General features: G+C 41.2%; 1 protein-coding gene across 1 annotated transcript in view; it reads left to right on the forward strand.

The window, feature by feature from the left end:
* The window catches only part of SORCS3 (sortilin related VPS10 domain containing receptor 3), a 526,629-nt gene that overhangs the window by 450,183 nt on the left and 56,686 nt on the right, over positions 1-19,760 (forward strand). The window contains exons 15-19 of the mRNA XM_063133247.1: positions 949-1,066; positions 2,068-2,201; positions 6,465-6,578; positions 10,397-10,568; positions 19,448-19,634. Coding sequence (XP_062989317.1) covers positions 949-1,066; positions 2,068-2,201; positions 6,465-6,578; positions 10,397-10,568; positions 19,448-19,634 — 725 coding nt within the window. The remainder of the gene's footprint in view (positions 1-948; positions 1,067-2,067; positions 2,202-6,464; positions 6,579-10,396; positions 10,569-19,447; positions 19,635-19,760) is intronic.

The following is a 19,760-nucleotide window of genomic DNA, read 5'->3' on the forward strand; positions in this document are numbered from 1 at the left end:
CGTGAAAGGGACCATCTGTGAGGGAGTCCTTGCAGCGCTTGTGAAATGGAGGTAAAAAATGCAGACAAAAACCAGAGGAAAAAATAGTTGTGATAGAGCCCAATATTTTCATGACTCTTCTAGACTTACACTACTTAAATGTTTAAAGCATTACTGCCATTCAGTATAGTTAACAGACAACAGCTGAAAAGCTTAGGACACAATTCAATGTGACATTATCCTATCAAAGTCCTATGGTAACTTCCCCTGGCCCGTGCCTCCAGATGTTTTGGACTTGAACTCATCATTTTCTGTCACTATTTGCTATGTTGGTTGGAGCTGATGGGAATTGTAGTCCAAAACATATGGAGGGCACAAAATTTGGGGATGCTGCCCTTTTGAAATGAATGGGAACTGCTAAGAGATCTTCCTGTGAATTGTGCCTGATTATAAGACATGAAATTCTAACTGTCAATATGAAGGATATAAAGTAAAATTTAGTCCAAATGGTTGGCAATTTCAAAGTAGGTGGAGAAAGCAGCACGCATGAGGGGAACAGTCACTTTACCATTTCTGATGGTCTTTGGAGCAAAATTTCTATCAACAAGATAGGATAGATGAAAAGACAATTTCAGCTTAGCTCCTTCTCTGTAGAAGACAATAAAATATATCACCATTGCAATGATCTAAACTCTGTATAGGAATTAATAACTATTACTTGTCCCACTCTGTGTATCTGGAACAACACCTATGCCTGGAATGTCTAACCCATCTTTTTTTGTTTGTTTGTTTTTGAAGGTCTGGCGATGTATTTTCCTCTAATGATTTCTGGAATTGTAATGCTAAGTTTCCACTTTCATGTTGGTTCATATTCATGTTGTGTATAAGAAATATTTCCTACTGGGGTTAATGGCATGTATCTCTCACTTTCATCCCTTTCCCTTCCCCCTCTACCCTAACAATACTCAGAATCTTTGGCCATCTCAGTCTCCGTTCTGAATGGCAACTAGTGAAAGTAGATTACAAATCCATCTTTAGCCGGAGGTGCACCAAGGATGACTTCCAGACATGGCATCTACATAACCAGGTACTACTGCACTGAAAGAACTTTCCTTTTGTATCTTCCCAAAGGAAAATTTGTGTCCATGTTCCTAGCTTTAAGTGCCATCACAAAGGAATGATGATTGATCCAAGTAATATTTTTTTCTGTCAAATTGAAAGAGGGGAACTACGGAAATCTGAATAGCAGAAAGTCTACACAAATGTTAGAGAGTCACCCCCAACCCACCCAACCCAGTAACTGGATGTCAAAAAAATATTAAAAAAGCAATGGGTGGAGGGTGCTTTAGTTCTCAGATTTCTCATGACACTGTTCAGGAAAGCAAGGACCCGTGCGCAAGAGAGTCAAAAGAAGCTGCATAAGGGCTTGAACAAGAAGGAGCTACAAGAAAGAAATACTAGGCATTTTTGCTGTCTCCACTTGACACTGATTCTGATTAACCATTACTGTGGCTGTTATGACTTGATTAATGATAAGATATCCTAGGAATGGAATTACAGTTATGACAGAGGATTTGATCTGAGGATTGCTGTTTAACTTAAACTGAGCATTTGTGTTTAAGTAAGGAAACTGGACTTCAGAAGCAGCTCAGAATCCCATATCAGGCCATGCAACCTGTTATCTGTTATTTTCTCTGGGACTGCAGGCTAGCTGTAAGAATACATAGGCAGTATTTCCTTCCCACTACATCTCCACATTTTTTTCAATTAATTGTGGTTTATTTTTTCTTATAACTTTGGAAATTGCCATTTAGAAAGCAGACAGGAAACATGACATTTAGATAGAATTCTAGGTTTCCTTGTTTTGTTCCGTTTTCAGTCTTGTTGCTTTCAGAAATTGGAGGTTGCAGAAATAAAAGACCCAATGCAGTAAGGTGACTCCACATTTTCTGTAAAGGTCTTGGAGTGACGTTTCCTGGAAAGGTTAAGAACCCGTGCCTCTTCTACAAATTAAGCATCCGAGAGAGATGCATAGAGTTAATCTGGGTTCCCTTCTCTATTCTAACTGGCCATTGTTCTGCTTCAAAGGGTGAGCCTTGCGTCATGGGAGAGAGGAAGATCTATAAGAAACGTAAGGCAGGGGCATGGTGCGCCCTGATGAGAGATTACTCAAGAACTATTGTCTCAGAACCTTGCATCTGTGCTGAGTGGGATTTTGAATGGTAAGCCATATCATATTTTCAGTCATTTCTTAGAAGTCTTCTGGTGCTTTTATGTCCAGTTCCGGAGGTGACCTGGAAAACTCTATTAGTATGGGGGAAGGGTCAACTGCCCTGGCTTTCTTGCCCTGATGCCACACCCTAACCACTTATTACCTTGACAATTTATCACTGGGGCTGAGATGCTCAGCTGGGGTTCCCTCTCATGGAGCTGGATGCTCTAGGTTGCCCTGCCTTCTAGACTTCCCCTTAAACTTCCCCATGCCTCTCCCATAAAAGCCTCCTGTTTGCTGACTGCAGATCTTGAACTCGCTAGGATGGGCAGGCTACTTACGGAGCTTTGCTTGCTGTGTTTAATCAATGAAAATGTGTGCCTGTGCACACATGTACCTTGATTAAATTGCAGAGCAAGAAGGAACCTTAATACTATTGTGTAACCACATAAACATTCCCTTTTGCACTGATTTAATCAACTCATATATGTGTTGGTGTGCATCAATCATGCATAATGGGGGGAAATGAACTGAAATCTGAGTCAAACTGCACATGCAGTCTGAATAATAAAAATAAAAAACAGAAGAATAGTGGATTGCTAGTGAAGTAAACCCAGATAATTCCTTACCTAAAAATCCAAGAAGAGATTCAGATTTTGTAAGCCTCTTTAAGTAAGGCTTTTGCATTTGGTATATCTTGTCCTCTTCACAGAACTGGTTCTAGGAACTGTTTCTCTCAATCCTAAACACCACAGCTGAAATTGACAAAAAACAGTTCCTCCACCCACCCTTTCTGGAGAAGTTCTTAACTTGGCTCTCCCTTCCCCTCAAGGGGTTTATGAAGAAGAGCCAGGTTTGCCATCTTCAGTTTCCTCAGCAATGTTTAGAGTGAGGTGGCTGAAGGGCCAGCCCAGCACTCCAGGCAAGCTGCAGCTGTAAGTCATAGAATCATAGAATAGCAGAGTTGGAAGGTCCTACAAGGCCATCTAGTCCAACTCCCTGCTCAATGCAGGAATCCACCCTAAAGCATCCCTGACAGATGATTGTCCAGCTGCCTCTTGAAGGCCTCTAGTGTGGGAGAGCCCACAACCTCCCTAGGTAACTGATTCCACCGTCGCACTGCTCTAACAGTCAGGAAGTTTTTCCTGATGTCCAGCCGGAATCTGGCTTCCTTTAACTTGAGCCCGTTATTCCGTGTCCTGCACTCTGGGAGGATCGAGAAGAGATCCTGGCCCTCTTCTGTGTGACAACCTTTTAAGTATTTGAAGAGTGCTATCATGTCTCCCCTCAATCTTCTCTTCTCCAGGCTAAACATGCCCAGTTCTTTCAGTCTCTCTTCATAGGGCTTTGTTTCTAGACCCCTGATCATCCTGGTTGCCCTCTTCTGAACATGCTCCAGCTTGTCTGCATCCTTCTTGAATTGTGGAGCCCAGAGCTGGACACAATACTCTAGATGAGGCCTAACCAGGGCCGAATAGAGAGGAACCAGTACCTCACATGATTTGGAAGCTATACTTCTATTAATGCAGCCCAAAATAGCATTTGCCTTTCTTGCAGCCATATCGCACTGTTGGCTCATATTCAGCTTGCGATCTACAACAATTCCAAGATCTTTCTCGTTTGTAGTATTGCTGAGCCAAGTGTCCCCCATCTTGTAACTGTGCATTTGGTTTCTATTCCCTAAATGTAGAAGTGATAGGAATGGGTGGATCTGGAGGGGAATAAGTTGAAAGGCAAGTGGGGAAGGTACTTGAAAAGGTCGATGAAGGAGAGTGATGAGTGGAGGAGACTATCCAAAGGCTGAAGTGGGAAAGTGAGGAAAGTCCGAGAGAGGATAGGCACGGACAAGAGCAACAGACAGGAGAGGATTGGGGAAAGGAAGGACAGGCAGAAGGTAGAGTTCTGAAGTCAGAGTTTCCCTGACAGATCAGAGCAGTGCCTCCAAGTTCTAAGACCCAGCTTTACCTGCCATTCATTGTGGAGGAAGCTGAGGAGAGCTTGGCTTTGACCAGTTCTGATAGCTATTTTCCTTGACCTCGGGGCTACTATGATAGTATTGTCTTACCTGCTCCAGAGTAGAGGAGCTGGGAACCTCACAACAGTGGCCTCTGGACCCCAGAAGCACCAAGTGGAGGTTCTGGAGAAAAGGTGGCATTGCAGCCACCATCAATGGTTGGGGATCTTTAACACATGTGTATCAGATCCACCTTTAGGGGGCTAGTAGCAAAGTTCTCTCCCTTGATGCAAGTTGTCTTATACTATACCTTAAAATGCTTGCTTAAAGTTTCCTTCCTTTTAGTTCTTTATTTACCCTTGTCAAGAAAGCTTTCCAAAGCAAGCTAGAGCAGCAGCTGGACTTCATAATTGTTCTAACATATAAACCCTGGGGCTTTCAAGAGGGAAGGTGGGCAGCATTTGTGTTTTTAATATACATTTACCAGAAGTTAATGAACGAGTCTGCGGCCTTCAGGGCATTCAGCAATGTTGTATTTAATGTTATTTAATATTAATGCGGCTCTTTCTTTCTTTTGGGCAACATGTGGCTCTTCCTGAACATTTTTAATTACCAAGCTACTACCAGGCATTTTAATATATATATATATATATATATATATATATATATATATATATATACACACACACACACACACACACACACACACACACACACACACACACACATACACACACACACACACACAGTTGGGTTGCTGAGAGTGATTAAATTTTAACACCAAGACGAAAAACATTAGGGAATCTTTGATCCTCTTTAAGCGATTCAGAAATGTTTGCCCTCCAAAGAATCATGGGATTCAGCCAGGGTCATGAACTCCACTCTTGCTCCTTATGCTACTTCTTGAATCCTCTGTAGACACAGAAACTTCATAAACAACACTCAGTCAATTATGTTCACTCTCATGACATCATGTCTGATATTGCTGTGTGAAATGCCCCAGGGTCCCTTGTTATTTCATCTTGGCTTCCAAAATACCTTCCTTACATTATATTTTCAACAATGGGGTGGCTATTATGAAATACTGCCATGATTTCATCCATGTCCATGGATCAGTTGAGGATTATTTATTCACAGAAGCTATTTCTCCCTGTTGCTTATTTCATACAGCATTTCTTCTATGCAATCGAGTGGAAAGCTTTAGTCTTGCCTTCTGCTTGACCACAGTTGATCCTCTCCCCATGAAGGCTTGACAAGGGGCAGTTGGGATCACAACAATGATTTCAGCTGTCCCCATGTAAGCAGCAGGTTTGCATTAAAATGTTTCCACATGTGTACCTGAGAGTACACCATCACGAAGAAGAAGAAGAAGAAGAAGAAGAAGAAGAAGAAGAAGAAGAAGAAGAAGAAGAAGAAGAAGAAGAGGCTTGTTTGTGTAAATTCAATCTCAGGGTTAAGTCTTTTGCCCCTATTAAAATGAGGGTTTATGGAGCATGGAGCAATCCTTACCCCCACCAGAGGTTGGCTGAGAGGGGTTAGCATGGGGCAGAAATGCCACTCCATGGGCAAAGAAGAGCTCTGCCAGTGGGCTGGCATGTCCACTCCAGTACACTCACAGCTCCCAGGACACCCACAGAAAGCTCTATAGGCATAGATCTGCTGCTAGGGGGTGGTAGCAAATGGGGGAATTCCTGGGGTGGTCCTGGATCCACTTCTGTGACATTCCCCAGGATTGGGCTCCACAATTAACCCAGCCTGAAGCTAGCATGGTTAGGAAGGACCTCTGTGAGAAACCAAGGAGAGCTGTTGATGGTCATGGCTGGGCTTCTTCAGAGGTAATATGACAGTCCAAATTCCATTTACCAGAAACAGGATCTCTGGTGGTAGAGAGAAGGAGTCACATGTTGTTGTTGTTGTTGTTGTTGTTGTTGTTGTTATCATCATCACCATATGGTAGATGTGTAAATGTGAGGATAGGAGATGGCAGTAAGCTGACTGAGCCTCCATCCTTTTCTCCCTTCCTCCCTTGCTTGCACATCTGACACATAGTTGTGCAATCCTCCCCTCTATGTAGCTGAAAATGGCGTATTGGATTTGCACCACAGAGACCTGGGTACACATCTCCATAGCTCCCTCTGTACCCTTCAGCAGGTCAATATCTCTCTGCCTAAGCTGCTTCGCAAGGTTGTTGGGAGAATAAAATCCTAGGCATGCCATCCCAATCTCCTTGGAAGAAGGGTGGAATACAAAATGTGAGAAATACAACTGTACATACTCATGGCAAACTGTCTAATAAGATTTTGTTTTTAATTTCTTCAGTGACTATGGCTATGAAAGACACAGTAATAATCAGTGTATCCCAGCGTTCTGGTTCAACCCATCTTCCCAGCTGAAAGAATGCAGCCTTGGACAGAGCTACCTGAACAGCACTGGGTGAGTGAGCTCACTTGTCAGCTTATAGTAGTTTGTTTTGCCATGTCTGGCTCTTTTCCAGGTTGAACTGCTAGCTAATGTTTGCAGCCTTGTTTGTGAAGAGCATCAGCTAATTCCTCAGGGAACCAGTAACCTAAATGATATCTACAGACTGTACTGCTTTATGGAGATAGATGCTCAGTGTTCCCAGATCTTGCTTGAAACAGTTCAGTAACTAGAAGACCAATTGTACTTCCAGATCACTGCTAGGCCAAAATATTAAATCCAAATTATTATTATTATTATTATTATTATTATTATTATTATTATTATTATTATTATTATTATTTGTTGTTGGTTTCAGAGGGTAGGATGAAAATGCCCCATGAATATTGGAACAACCTGCATGGGCTTGATTGATTTTAATACTTTGGAGGCAACAGGATGATTGATGAGATAGCTGAGGTTTTCTTATTCTTCCTCCAATAAAAAGCCTTTGCCACCACTTCAAGTGGTGATGAGAATGCCCAGCAGCATTCCTTCTTAATTTTGAACACAATACCCCAATAGGGATGACTGTGGCGTTACACTCCACAAGTCAGTTCCCAAATGTATGTCTGCAGTTTGTAAGTCTGTGGTTTTTAGAATATTGGCCTGAGTGGGTGGAGTTAGAATGTCTGAGGAGGGGGGAGGAGTGATATATAAGGGAATGACTGAGGGGATTGTGGGGGACTTTTTAGGTACTCTTAGAGTCTTTAGTGCTCTCTGTGTTTAGGGTACTTAAGTTCTGGGAAATTTGAGCGTCAGTGTAGAGAGTGGTGTCTTTAGAGTGTGGTGTGCATGTAGTTGATGTATATTAATCAATACTGATAATAAAGAAAGTTCAAGATTGATTGTGTGAGAAAAACGAAAGTGTGTATGTGAATGAGTGAAAGGATTGGATGAAAGGATTCAAAAAGGTTTTTAAATATTTTATTTGAAACAAAACTTGTGAACTTTTAAAAATAAATTTTAATTATTTTGTTTTTAACTACCATAAAAATCCCAGATGTCTGTTTGGCATTTATCATCTGAAGTTTACTCATTTAACACCCACTCTGTCAATAATTCACCTCAGCACATATAACTCACAGTGTTTTATTTTATATAGTAAAATCCTTCTCCATTTTAACCCCTTTCTCCACACAGTTTGGAGGAAGGTGGTTTTTATCCCTTGCCTCAGGCGTATCAAGCGGTGGTGCTTGGCTTGAGCAGGGAGTAGCTGCGGCCAGGTCTGTTGTTCAGAGCCTGTGTCGTGGCAATGACACTTATTAACTCAACAATGATGGCAAGCCATATTTGAATTCACTAAACCCACCACCATCACCACCACCACCAAAAGTCACTAGAAATTAGGGATGTGTGGAGTGGGTCTGCTCTGTGCCTAATATCAGAGTGGTGCTCCAATGAGGCGATTCTCTGCTCTGATTTCCAGAATGGTTTTGTCCCTCCACCCCATCGAATTACCCATCAGAGAACTGTTCTGTTTTCGGATAACCACCCTATTATAGTCTATGGGAAACCAAAATGCTTACAGCTCTATCATTTTTAAAGGTAAAGAGATAAAACTTGGCACTGTGAGAGCTCTTAAAGAAGAGATTTAGTCATGCCAAGTTGGAAGTAAATGCCTTCATCCCTTGCTTTTTAGGATTTTTTAAAAGTTTGAGGTTTTAAAATTATTTTTAAAAAAACACCGCTGTCATTTTTAATAATAAAGAGAGGAAACTTGGCACCCTGGTAGCTCTTAAGTAGGGATTTATCTATGTCAAGTTGGAAGCAGATCCCTTCATCCCTTGATTATAGGAAGTTTTAAAAAACAAAACAAAAAAAACCCCTCAAAACATTCCCCCCCCCCCGTACACACACACACGAAATTGCACAGGACCTTTTATCCTTTACTTTGCTGGTGCACAGTTGTGCATCTTCAGTTTATAAAAATAGAGGTCTGCTGTGTTCCGTGACTGTTTGCTAATACTAGCAGTAGCAAATGTTTCTGTTGCCGCCGCTTCTTCTCTTGACTTTATGCTCAGCCGAGTTGCATTCATATTTCCGGTACCCAGATCAGCCTTTGACACGATTCTTTTCCATATTCTAATATTGGCTTATGAGACTGTATGGATCTACACTGCCTAGCAGCAGTCATCATCAGTTCCTGGGACAACCCATTTACATGGAATGGTTTTCATTATTTTCATAATGTGAGCCATTTCCCCCTAAATCCTTCCTTTCAGCCAACATCAATTTTTCAAGAAGTGAAGAAAATTGGTTGTAGCTTCATTCACGTTCAGACACAACTCCCATAATTTAGACATGATACATGGCACAAATTTATTTATTTATTTTATTACATTTATATACCGCCCCACAGCCGAAGCTCTCTGGGTGGTTTACAACAATTAAACTGAAGTCAACACACATGGATGGGGGACTTTGATTTTTGTAGGAGGATTTAGTTTCCTAAAGTTCTGCAAGCTCTCTTGAGAGAAGATGAAGTGCATATAGGGAGTGGAACTTGGAAAAGAGAAAACAAGAAGAACTAGCATATACAAGAATCAAAGAAAAGCAGAAAGAGAGAGAGAGAAAGAGAGAGAGAGAGACAGACTGTAAACAGCAAAGCAAGTAGGAGTTCTCTCTCAATGATTCTCTCTTTCTCTCCTCCTTCCTTCCTAATGCTCCACAAGCTTGCAAACGAATGAGTTCCAGGGCAGGGGGACATTTGCAATCCCTCCCCCTAAGCACTGTGATTGATGGGGGGGGGCAGGGAGGATGCTGTGGCTATTGGTTAGCCACAGATGTCAATCTCAAAACTACCCCTCCCTCCCATCAAGTTAAAATGACCCCTCATGAAGCCTAAAAATCCTTTGGATACTTTGGATACCTTCAGAGCGTCGAATGGCCTTTACTCCACACTGCGGGAATCCGCCGTTTTTAAAACCGTCCAATATCTGCTCCACGAGATCGGACCTTCAGCGGACCTCCGACGAACCCTCAGTTTTGTGGAGCAGAGCACACACCCCTACTAGAAATCTCTCTCCCCTCCCCATTCATTCATCATGAAATATTCAGCAATGAAAGTAAGCCCTAAAATCCCACATTTAACATGAATGCTAACTTTAGCTATGTGAATTGCTGCAAATAATGAATAACCCTCTAGTGAAATTAATTTCCTATCATCCAGACAGTTTCTTTTGGCTTCAGACCCATTACTAGGTTATTGGTTCAGGGACCAGACTGGATATGGGTGTGGTAACAAATCGCGCTTGTCTCCATAGTTCAACCATTTATTTAAAAATGTTGCCGCAATTGTTTAAAGAGTATTAAAACATAAAAACATATGAATAACATTACTGGGATCAAACTTATGCCCCACAGAGTCCCCTGTATTGTATATGGAAAAATAAGTTATTTCTTAGAACTTCATGAAAGGCTGTACTGGCATATGCATTTATTTATTTTTAATACACACTGATGCAAAGCTGAGGGTGCATATCAAATACCATCATAAAGACGGAGTAAGGAACATAGAAGTCGATTTTTTAAAAGTCACTGAAAAGAACCATAATGGTCTTTCCCACTGTAACTTATGCCTGTGTATATTTAATAGTTTAGTAAGCAGTTGGTCTTTCCTGGGGTTGGCAGAAGACTGAAGTATAATTTGCTCTGACTGCTGCAGACAATACACCTTCAGGTTTCTTTACAGTTCCTATTAGCAGGCCAAATGTGTGTGTTGTGCTGTCGAACTTGGGTTTTGTCCTTGAAACACAATGTTTTAAATAAATGAGTTGACCCATATTCCACAGGTATCGGAGGATCGTTTCTAATAACTGCACAGATGGGCTACGGGAAAAGTATGCAGCCAAGCCTGAACAGTGCCCAGGCAAAGCTCCCCGGGGTCTGCACATCCTCACATCCAGTGGCAAGTTGGTTGCAGAACAAGGGTACAACACTACCTTCGTAATCCTCATGGAAGAGGTAGGCTCACCATCCCAACGTTGATCATCATACAATGAGTTGTATGTCTCCAGTTGTGTCATTCCACTAGCACAAAGCTAGTGGAATTTGTGGCTTCTCATTTCTGGGATCTGCCCAGAGAGCTTCAGCTATTGGGCAGAATAGAAGTGAAATGAATCAGTAAATAAATAAAGCCTCTACTGCATGAGGAAAGCCCATTTTCATCCTTGTGCAAGTGTCAAATTACACACTTTGCTTCCACTTCAGAAGCTACTTGCATGAGCTGCTGCACAAGTATTTACACAACTGAATTGATCATGACTTCAGCCTTAGCTAGACCTAAGGTTTATCCCGGGATCGTCCTGGGGTCATCCCTGTTCATGTATAAGTATGATAAATAAATAAATAAAATAAATAAAAATGTAAATGACACACAGGATATCCCGGGAGCAGGCAGGGACGACTGTGGGATAAACCTTAGGTCTAGCTAAGGCCTTAGTTTTGCTAAGGCAGGGTGTGGAATCCCTCATCCATGGGCCAGATTAGGGACCCTCCATTCCATGAGGGTCCCTAATCTGGCATGTGCAGCCTCAAGGGAGTGGGGCTAGGCTTTCGAGACCTGCACCATGGATGAATCCTCACAGAGGAATCCCTGGTATTGTCTCCAAATTCTAATCTCCAATCACAGATAACAGCAAGGATACAGGTGATGGTGGACTTGGCAGGCACTGCAAATAGCAGCTGCTCTTCACTGTTTCCTCATGGTGATGCCAGAGAACATACAGACCCAGGGACTTGCCTGGCACTGAGAGGAGCAGCTGCAAAGTACCTTTCTCCATGCAAGGGGCAGGATGGCCAACATCAGGTGCCACAAGAAAGTTGTGTGAAACCAGGACCAGCTGAGTTCCTTTCCTCATGTTGGGTGAGGCTCTGTGATGGGAAAGGTTGAAGTAGGCAGGGTGATGTTGCCAGTGGGCATCACTGCACCCAGTGATGTCTTCTGGCCCACGGAGGGCCTACTGGCAGGCAGTCTCCCCCTCCCACTCACACAATATCATTCTGCACCCTTGTGTTAAGGGTTGCTTGGGCTAGGTGTGCTGATGCTTCCACCAGCATTTGGACACTCAACCACTAGCAGAACAACAAAACCTCTTATACGTTTTTCAGTAGCATTATGTTGGATACAACCCAGTTTTTCCTCACTTCTCTTTCCCTCTCCCCAACATCGTTAGATATAAAATGAACTTGCTAATAGTGGTGGTGGGTGGGAATCTGAGCTAAAATTCTAAGACATTTTGGTGCTCATTAACAATATTTGCATTTGCAGTTCTCTAACATCCTGGATTTTATAACTGATCCCTGATAAAGCCTTTTAGCTGAGCTCGTCTTACTTGCTTCAAACAGGTAGAATGTTTTTTAAAGGAGAAAATCAAGCGATCTTCAATGTAATAAAATAAGCCCAAGGGCTTCTCCAACTTTGTCTTAGTGAGGTTCACTAAGGCAAGAAAACTATTCTTTGGAATTTCCTGGGGATATTGGTTGTCTAGTGGGCAATCCTCATTCTTGTCTCTAGCCTTAGGGCAAGCAAATCAAAAGTAAAAGGAAGGGAAAGGAAAGGGGGGATACTTGCAGGGAATCCTGCTACATTTTCCTGGGTTTCTCAATCCATATGCATGGCAGGCTATAGGTTTTCTGTTATTCTCTTATTTCTGGGTCAATCTGGCATCACTGTGGGAGGAGACAGGGAAGGGACCATGGGTTCTTTGGCTACTGTCTGTGCTTCTACAGAGAGCCATGCAACACAATTTCAGAACCTTCAGAATTTATGTAGCTTTAAAAGATGATTAGACAAATCCATAGGGGCTATCACTGGTGGTGATGATACAAACTACCTCCCGGATCAGAGACAGTATGCCTCTGGATATCAGTTTCTGGGGAACAACAGCTAGAGAGGACTATGGTGCTGATGTTCTGCTTGGGGTTGACCCATAGAGATCTGTCTGGCCACATGGGAAACAGGTTGCTAGACCAGACCAGCATTTGATCTGATCCAACAAGTCAGTTTTTAGGTTCTTGACCATTGCTTTAAGCCCGTCGAAATGTTATGTTGTGCTAATTGTGCTCAGGCATTTCACTTGATTAACTTGATCATTTTGGTGATAGCAAAACATCTAGATCTGCCTTTTTATCATCTGCTTAAGATTCTCAGAAATCACAGAGTGATTTTCCATTCAACTATATTTTTAGATTCTCCTCATTTGAAATCCACTCCACAACCCTAGCCCTTTATTATTGCTTGTCTTACTACATTTATTTATTCATCACACTTGCAGCCTAGCTTTCCTTCAAATGCTGCATGCGTAGGGTTGCCACCAAATGTTACCTAAAATGAAATGTCAAGGCAAATTTGGAGGCTCATGTTGGAAAAGAGGCAAAATTCCAATGGATACTGAAGAAGTGGGGTTATTCTTGCATGATGTCTATCTAGGACTCACAGAAAATATTAAAATAGGTTGATACACAAGGTGTGCTTTGAAAGTTTTCTATCTTTTACAAGTACCCAATCTCCTGTTGTGATTCTGGGACTGGTAAAAAACACACAAAAATGTCCATGCAGTGGGTGATGCTGAAACAGACTACTACTGCCACTGAATTTTCCTAAAGGAAAATTTCAAGGTGAGTTTAGAAATTCCTGTTTCCATGATACTCAAGAGGAATTTCAGCAAAAGAAATTTACCCTTGTCTCTAAAGTTATCCGGGCCTTAGGGATTGGAAGATTTTTCCTGTTGAATTGCTTTATTATTTTCCTGGTTTGCTCTGCATTCAAATCTTTTACATTCCAATTTACTTAGGATAACTGAAAATAATAATTTCGAAGGACAATGAAATTTTAAAAATAGTACTTTTAGGTCATTTGCATTCCACCCTTTATACTACCAACATACACATGCCTGAGACTTGAGATCTGTTGGAGGAGTCCTTCTCCACATCCCACTAAAGCAACATATACACTATGATGGGACAAGGGAGAGGGCTTTCTCTGTTGTGGCACCCAGACTGTGGAATGCCCTCCCCTTGGAAGCCCGACTGGTGCCAACGCTCATTTTATTCCGGTGCCAAGTGAAAACATGGCTTTTTAACAAAGCTTTTAATGGTTGAATTCACTAGGCACAGTGTTTTAACTATTTTAATAGTTTCACTGCTTTTAAATTATATATCGTTTTAACTTGGTTTATGGTTTAATTTGTTTTTAACTGTGCATATTTATTGTTTTATACTGTATGCTTTTATCTGTACGCTGCCCTGATATCTTAATGATATAGGGCGGGATACAAATGTTTTAAATAAATAAGTAAGTAAGTAATTGCTAAAACACTAGTAAAAAAGCAATTTTGCATGTATGTGTTCCACAAGAGTCTTTTTGTGCAATGTTACTGGTCCACACGTGATCCTGCACATTAGTAAAGCATCACAAAAAAGAATCTTCTCTATATACAGTTTGCTTTCCATATGCACACATGTGCAAAACACTGCACAAACAAATCTTGGTGCAATCATTTAAACTTAATATATGTATTTCAAGATACATTTTTATACAGTGTTTATCAGTGGACATATGCATCTTGGTGGCATAGAGGGGAAACACATATTAAAACTGAACGCAGCAAACTGCACATGTGTGCACAGTGGCATTGCTTATATTTTAGAAAAAAGGTTTTTTAAGTCTCAGAATGGTATAGGAGAGACAGTGTGGTGTAGTGGCTAAGGTGTTAGACTGGGAGTCAGGAGATCCAGGTTCTAGTCCCCATTCGGCCATGGAAACCCATTGGGTGACTTTGGGCCAGTCACAGACTCTCAGCCCAACCCACCTCACAGGGTTGTTGTTGTGAAGATAAAATGGAAAGGAGGAGGAGGATGTAAAGCGCCTTGGGTTCATTGGAGGAAAAAAAGGCAGGATATAAATGCAATAATAAATAAATCCAACAAGAAATTCAGAAGAACAGAATTTCAGCAGCATCCCTACCAATGCAGAGATCATCTTTCATTGCACTCTTCTTCCAAGCATATTCTCTTTTATCCAGAAGATTCCCTTATCTATTCCTGTTTGACACAATGTAGAATTTTGTAGAGTTGCTTGTGCATGGGAGTTCAAAAAAGAGCAGACATAATCTACAAATTTGGAAGTTAGCAGCAATTTATTAAAGAACCTGAGCAGAACTTCCTCACACAGAGAATGATGCACAAAAGGCAATAATACAGCAGGTGAGGAAAATTGAAGAGGCAGCTTCTTGAGTGGAAAGCTGAGGGATAAAGGAGTTTTGTTGGGGAGGGAAAAAGCTCTGCAGGATTAAGGTTTTGAAATTGGGGGCAGGAATATAGGCTTTGATTGCGTACACCTTCACTGCGGTGTGCTGTATAGCAAGAACAACTATCGCCACTATATTAATGTCTTCTCCCATCTTCTGTATATCTCTTCAGTTTATGCCTACCAGAGTTATTCCTAGGGCTGTATTGATCATATTGTGCCTATAGTGCCTGGTTTGTTTGTTTGTTTGTTTGATTGTTAATGAGATTTCTAATGTTTTATAAGAGCAAACTCAGTGATTGTTAAAGGTTGAGATACAACAGGGCTCCACAGAACACAGTGGATTAATATTGATTTTAAAGCAGCAGTGGATGCTGTCCCACTGCGAGTATCAACTTTAGGTCCACAAACTGCACCTTACATTAAATATCTAGCGTGCCCTTATGTGTCTGCTTTGCCTTCTAATATAGAAGTCATGGGAATAGGAGGACAATCAAGATTGGGAACACAGCACTATAGAGCCTTTTCTTCTGTCCACAGTCCTGTTGAAAATTATCTCTCTCCCCGAAACAGCTATTTACCCCCAGGAGCAAAAGCTGCAGTTGGCATCAATCATAGCTTCTCCTCCATGCCAAAGGGTGCATCTTGGATCTGGTGAATTCACCCCAAATCAAACTAATGACAAGCATTTGTTCCAGTGCTGGCAATAACAGAAGTATAATCAAGCATCCAACACTAATGCCATGATTCTATACACAGGGGGTGTTTTTAGGAGTAATTATTAACACACACACTCAAGCTAGTGACAATGTCATTGTCTAGAGCCCCCTCCCCCAAATCTGCTATTTCCTCCCCGAACCAAGCTGCTATTGGAACCAGTGGTAGCTTCTCTCCCATGCCAGAATGGCATATTTTGAATCTTATGTCAAGCTAATGACAAGTGTTCGTCCCCGTGCCATCCTAGTCCTGTAAAGCTACAGAAAGGTTTACATGTCTGAAGTTGTGTCACATCCTGCTGCTGATATAAATGGGGTGATGGGCAGGATTGGATGCCAGGTTGGGAGTGAGGAAAGCAATCAAACAATTGGGCAAATAGTGGCAGAAGCTCTTATATTTTGCTCATCCCACCAGTTTCTGTACTTGCATAAGCTCTTATATCCTACCACTTTCTATATTAATAAAACTGCAATGGATTATGCCAGGCATATAAGCCTGGGTCGATAAAGCTTTGGTAATGCAGGAAATGAAATATACATTGACTAATCTCTCAAATGTTTAAATGAGGAAGTTACTGTAAAAAATATGTTTTATTACGCTTGGAACCTTCTCTTTAGTATATTGGAATAACATATTTTCTAATCAGACAGCTGAATCACTCTTTTTTCAATATTATGAGTTTCTTATTAGCTATCTAAACTATGCAATTATTTTAGAAATGCTGTTCTCAATTATTTAAAGAATTGGCCCATAAACGGAATGCCTGTTGATATGCACTGGCTTTCCACGAGTAGATGTGTTTGGAAATAAAATACACAGATGCTGTTTACACAAGCTGCCATACACATGACTTTGCAAGGACCCTTATAAGTAACTTAACTTTCTCACCCAATACCCATCTGTTGTCAGCTGCACTCAGTTCACAGACTTGTGAGCTTTACAGCCGACCATTATCACGTTTCCATTTGATAGTTTACAGGACTTCTGCTATAAAAAGCGTCTCTTGAATATATCCAGAGAGCAGTGATTGTTATCCGTTTGAAATGCTTCCACTTCATTTCCACTTTAATTTATATTCATAAACTAGGGGCCGAGCTGACATTGCACGTGTGGGAGATGATACACCTTTCACTATTTTATTTACTGGAAACATAGTTAAAGGAAAGGGATTAGCAGATCTCTGCAATGCAGAGCAAGCTAGTAAGACGCGGGAAAGGGAATCGGCTGCTGTTTAGATATGAGAACTCTGCCCCCTTTCTCTTCAAAGTAACAAACAAACAGTGATGTGGATGGGTAGCAAATTACGTCTGGAATATTAGCATGTTGAGTGGTGAATTAATGAAGTAAAGTCCTTATAAACCAGGAAGAGAGCTTCTGTTCTACTCTTCTACTGGTTGACTGACGCTGGATCTGATTTGAAGAAAGGTGTCTCTTATTATTATTATTATTATTATTATTATTATTATTATTATTATTATTATTATTGAGCTGGAGAGAGATGGCTCATCCTTTAGAAAATGCCAAGAGATCAGAATCTCACTGAAGAAGAGGAGCCTCATTTTATTCATTTAATTCTTGTTTAATTTGTTTTTTAAATAAACTTTTCTCTTCCAGCAGCCATTTAATCTTTAATCTGCATCTGTTGCTCTGATTATTAACTTTTCTGCTGGTTCTTTAATATCTTTTAATGTTTTAGTATTTTAATATTTTTCATCCCAACACTTAATAAAGTTTCTTAATTTGGAACCTGGGGTTTGACTGTAGAAGTCTGACAAACCAAGCAGCTTTGCCCTGCATGCCAGAGGCTGCAGTTACACACTACAAGCTTTGACCAAGGGGAAGTAAGAGGAAATCAAGCTGAACTTCCTCAGTTGTGACAGGGGAGTCAGCTAGCAACTGGCCTCTCCCAGGTTGAATATTAAACTGCAATTTTTGGAGTTTAATTTTTTAAACTGCAAGCTGCCTTGAAGGGCATCTTCACAGCAAACACTCGTTCTTGCTTCCAAGTGTACACTTCCTAGTAAATCTGATTTCTTCCTTCCTTTAGACTGGCTGACAATCGAACTGTCCATCATTGTCCAACATATACAATAAATTGTTTATACAGTAGCACTTGGGTGACAGCTCAAGCTCCCTGCACAGGGGACAGGCTCAGCTAGGACCTCTCTCCCCTCTTTGTTTGTGTATTTAAGGAAGTTCTCGCAAGGTGGCTGACAGAATAAAAGCCATACAATTTAAAATAATAATAATAATAATAATAATAATAATAATAATAATAATAATAATAATATCACATATTTCTGCATTGAGCAGGGGGTTGGACTAGATGGGCTTATAGGCACCTTCCAACTCTATTATTCTATGATTAACAATTTTAAATGAAACCTTTTACAATAAAACCCAATCTCAAAATACCAGCAGCAGTGAATACGATTAAAACATTCAATGAAAAGCCAGGGGGAGCACATGGATTTAAAAACCCATCTTAAATGCAGCCAGAGATGGGGCCAACCATGTATATCTTGGGAGGGAGTGCCATAGGGTAGAGACCACCAACATCTCTTATCTCATTTGCTATGGTTCTACTAACATCAGCTCATTGCTCGTCTCACCTTGATTTGTGCTCACGTTTGCGCTCACGGTTTATTTTGTGTGAACTGAAAATTGTGCCAATTGCACTCCTGTCTGTGTTCAGGAATGCAAACGTGGCATTTTTGAGTGATTTGCGAACTGAAACAAAATTCTCAAACATCTGTATTAAAAGTATCTTATCTCCAATTTTGGATCTCAGCTTCTCCCCCCTGCCTCCCCTCACTGCATTTAGACTCCATTGGTGCCAAGGAGACATTTTAAAAAAACACAGTTGCAACTGGAGGGGACTTTCAGGAGGGAGGAGTGTGGGTTGTGTGCTTTGCACATGTGAAAGAGAGAATGGAGCTACAACCTTGAAATGGTTCTACCCTTAAAGGCAGGCTGTTTTTGAAAAACAAACAAACAAAATCAAAATCACATTGCGTGGACATATGCCCCCTGCTGGCATGTGCCCCCCAATGTACTTGCCCAGTGCAGTTTGGTCCTTGGTCCAAAAATTTTCCCCCACCCCTGATTTACAGTGATGTAAATAAGTGGATATCAAAGTGTTATCTTTTACCTATAAAGCCAGTGTGGTTTTGTGGCTAGAGTGTTGGACTGGGAGTCGGGAGTTCTGGGCTCTAGTCCCCGCTCAGCCATGGAAGCTCACTGGGTGACTCTGGGCCAGTCACAGACTCTCAGCCCAACCTTCCTCACAGGGTTGTCGTTGTGAGGATAAAATGGAGAGGAGGATGAGGAGGATTATGATTTCCTCCTTGGGTTCCCTGGAGGAAAATAGGCAGGCTATAAATGCAATAAATAAATAAAGTAAATATAGTGAAATTGGTATGCCATGTTATTCTTCTGCATGTATAATGCCTGAGCTGTTTGAGAACCTCTATGTGACAATCAAATCCAGACATTAGTCATTGGCCCATTGACTAGAGAAAATATGAAGGAAACCCAGACTATGTGGGGGGGACCTTTATATTTACTAAAACTACCTGGCCTAGTCTTCTTCCTCTTCCCCTTATTCCTCTCCTCCCCCTTCTTCTTCTTCTTCTTCTTCTTCTTCTTCTTCTTCTTCTTCTTCTTCTTCTTCTTCTTCTTCTTCTTCTTCTTCTTCTTCTTCTTTGCTTTTAGTAAAGATGGCAGCAAATCTTAGATTGTAGCTTATTGCACTGCAGGTTTGCAGAATGCCTGAGCCACGTTCATGCTAATAAGGTTGTACTGAAGAGCAATGCAGTGTATAACATAAATCACCCTTATCAGCTACATTCCTAAACATCAGTGTTCCCTCTTGCAGGGTGATCTTCAGAGGACAAATATCCAGCTAGATTTTGGAGATGGTACTGCAGTGTCCTATGCTAATTTTAGCCCTATAGAGGATGGCATCCGGCACATCTATAAGAGTACTGGGATCTTCCAAGTGACAGCCTATGCAGAAAACAACCTTGGTTCTGATCTGGCAGCGCTTTTCCTGCATGTAGTATGTAAGTAGATACCTGCAGTGAGTTCTGAAAAGACCCTAAATGGATTGCATGCATGGGTCACGGTTATGGAAGACTCACTCTTTAACTTCTATTTTTCGTAATCCAATTACTCATTTTTTTAGTGTA

Source organism: Elgaria multicarinata, chromosome 8 (assembly GCF_023053635.1).
Source record: "Elgaria multicarinata webbii isolate HBS135686 ecotype San Diego chromosome 8, rElgMul1.1.pri, whole genome shotgun sequence".
Taxonomy (NCBI): Eukaryota; Metazoa; Chordata; class Lepidosauria; order Squamata; family Anguidae; genus Elgaria; species Elgaria multicarinata.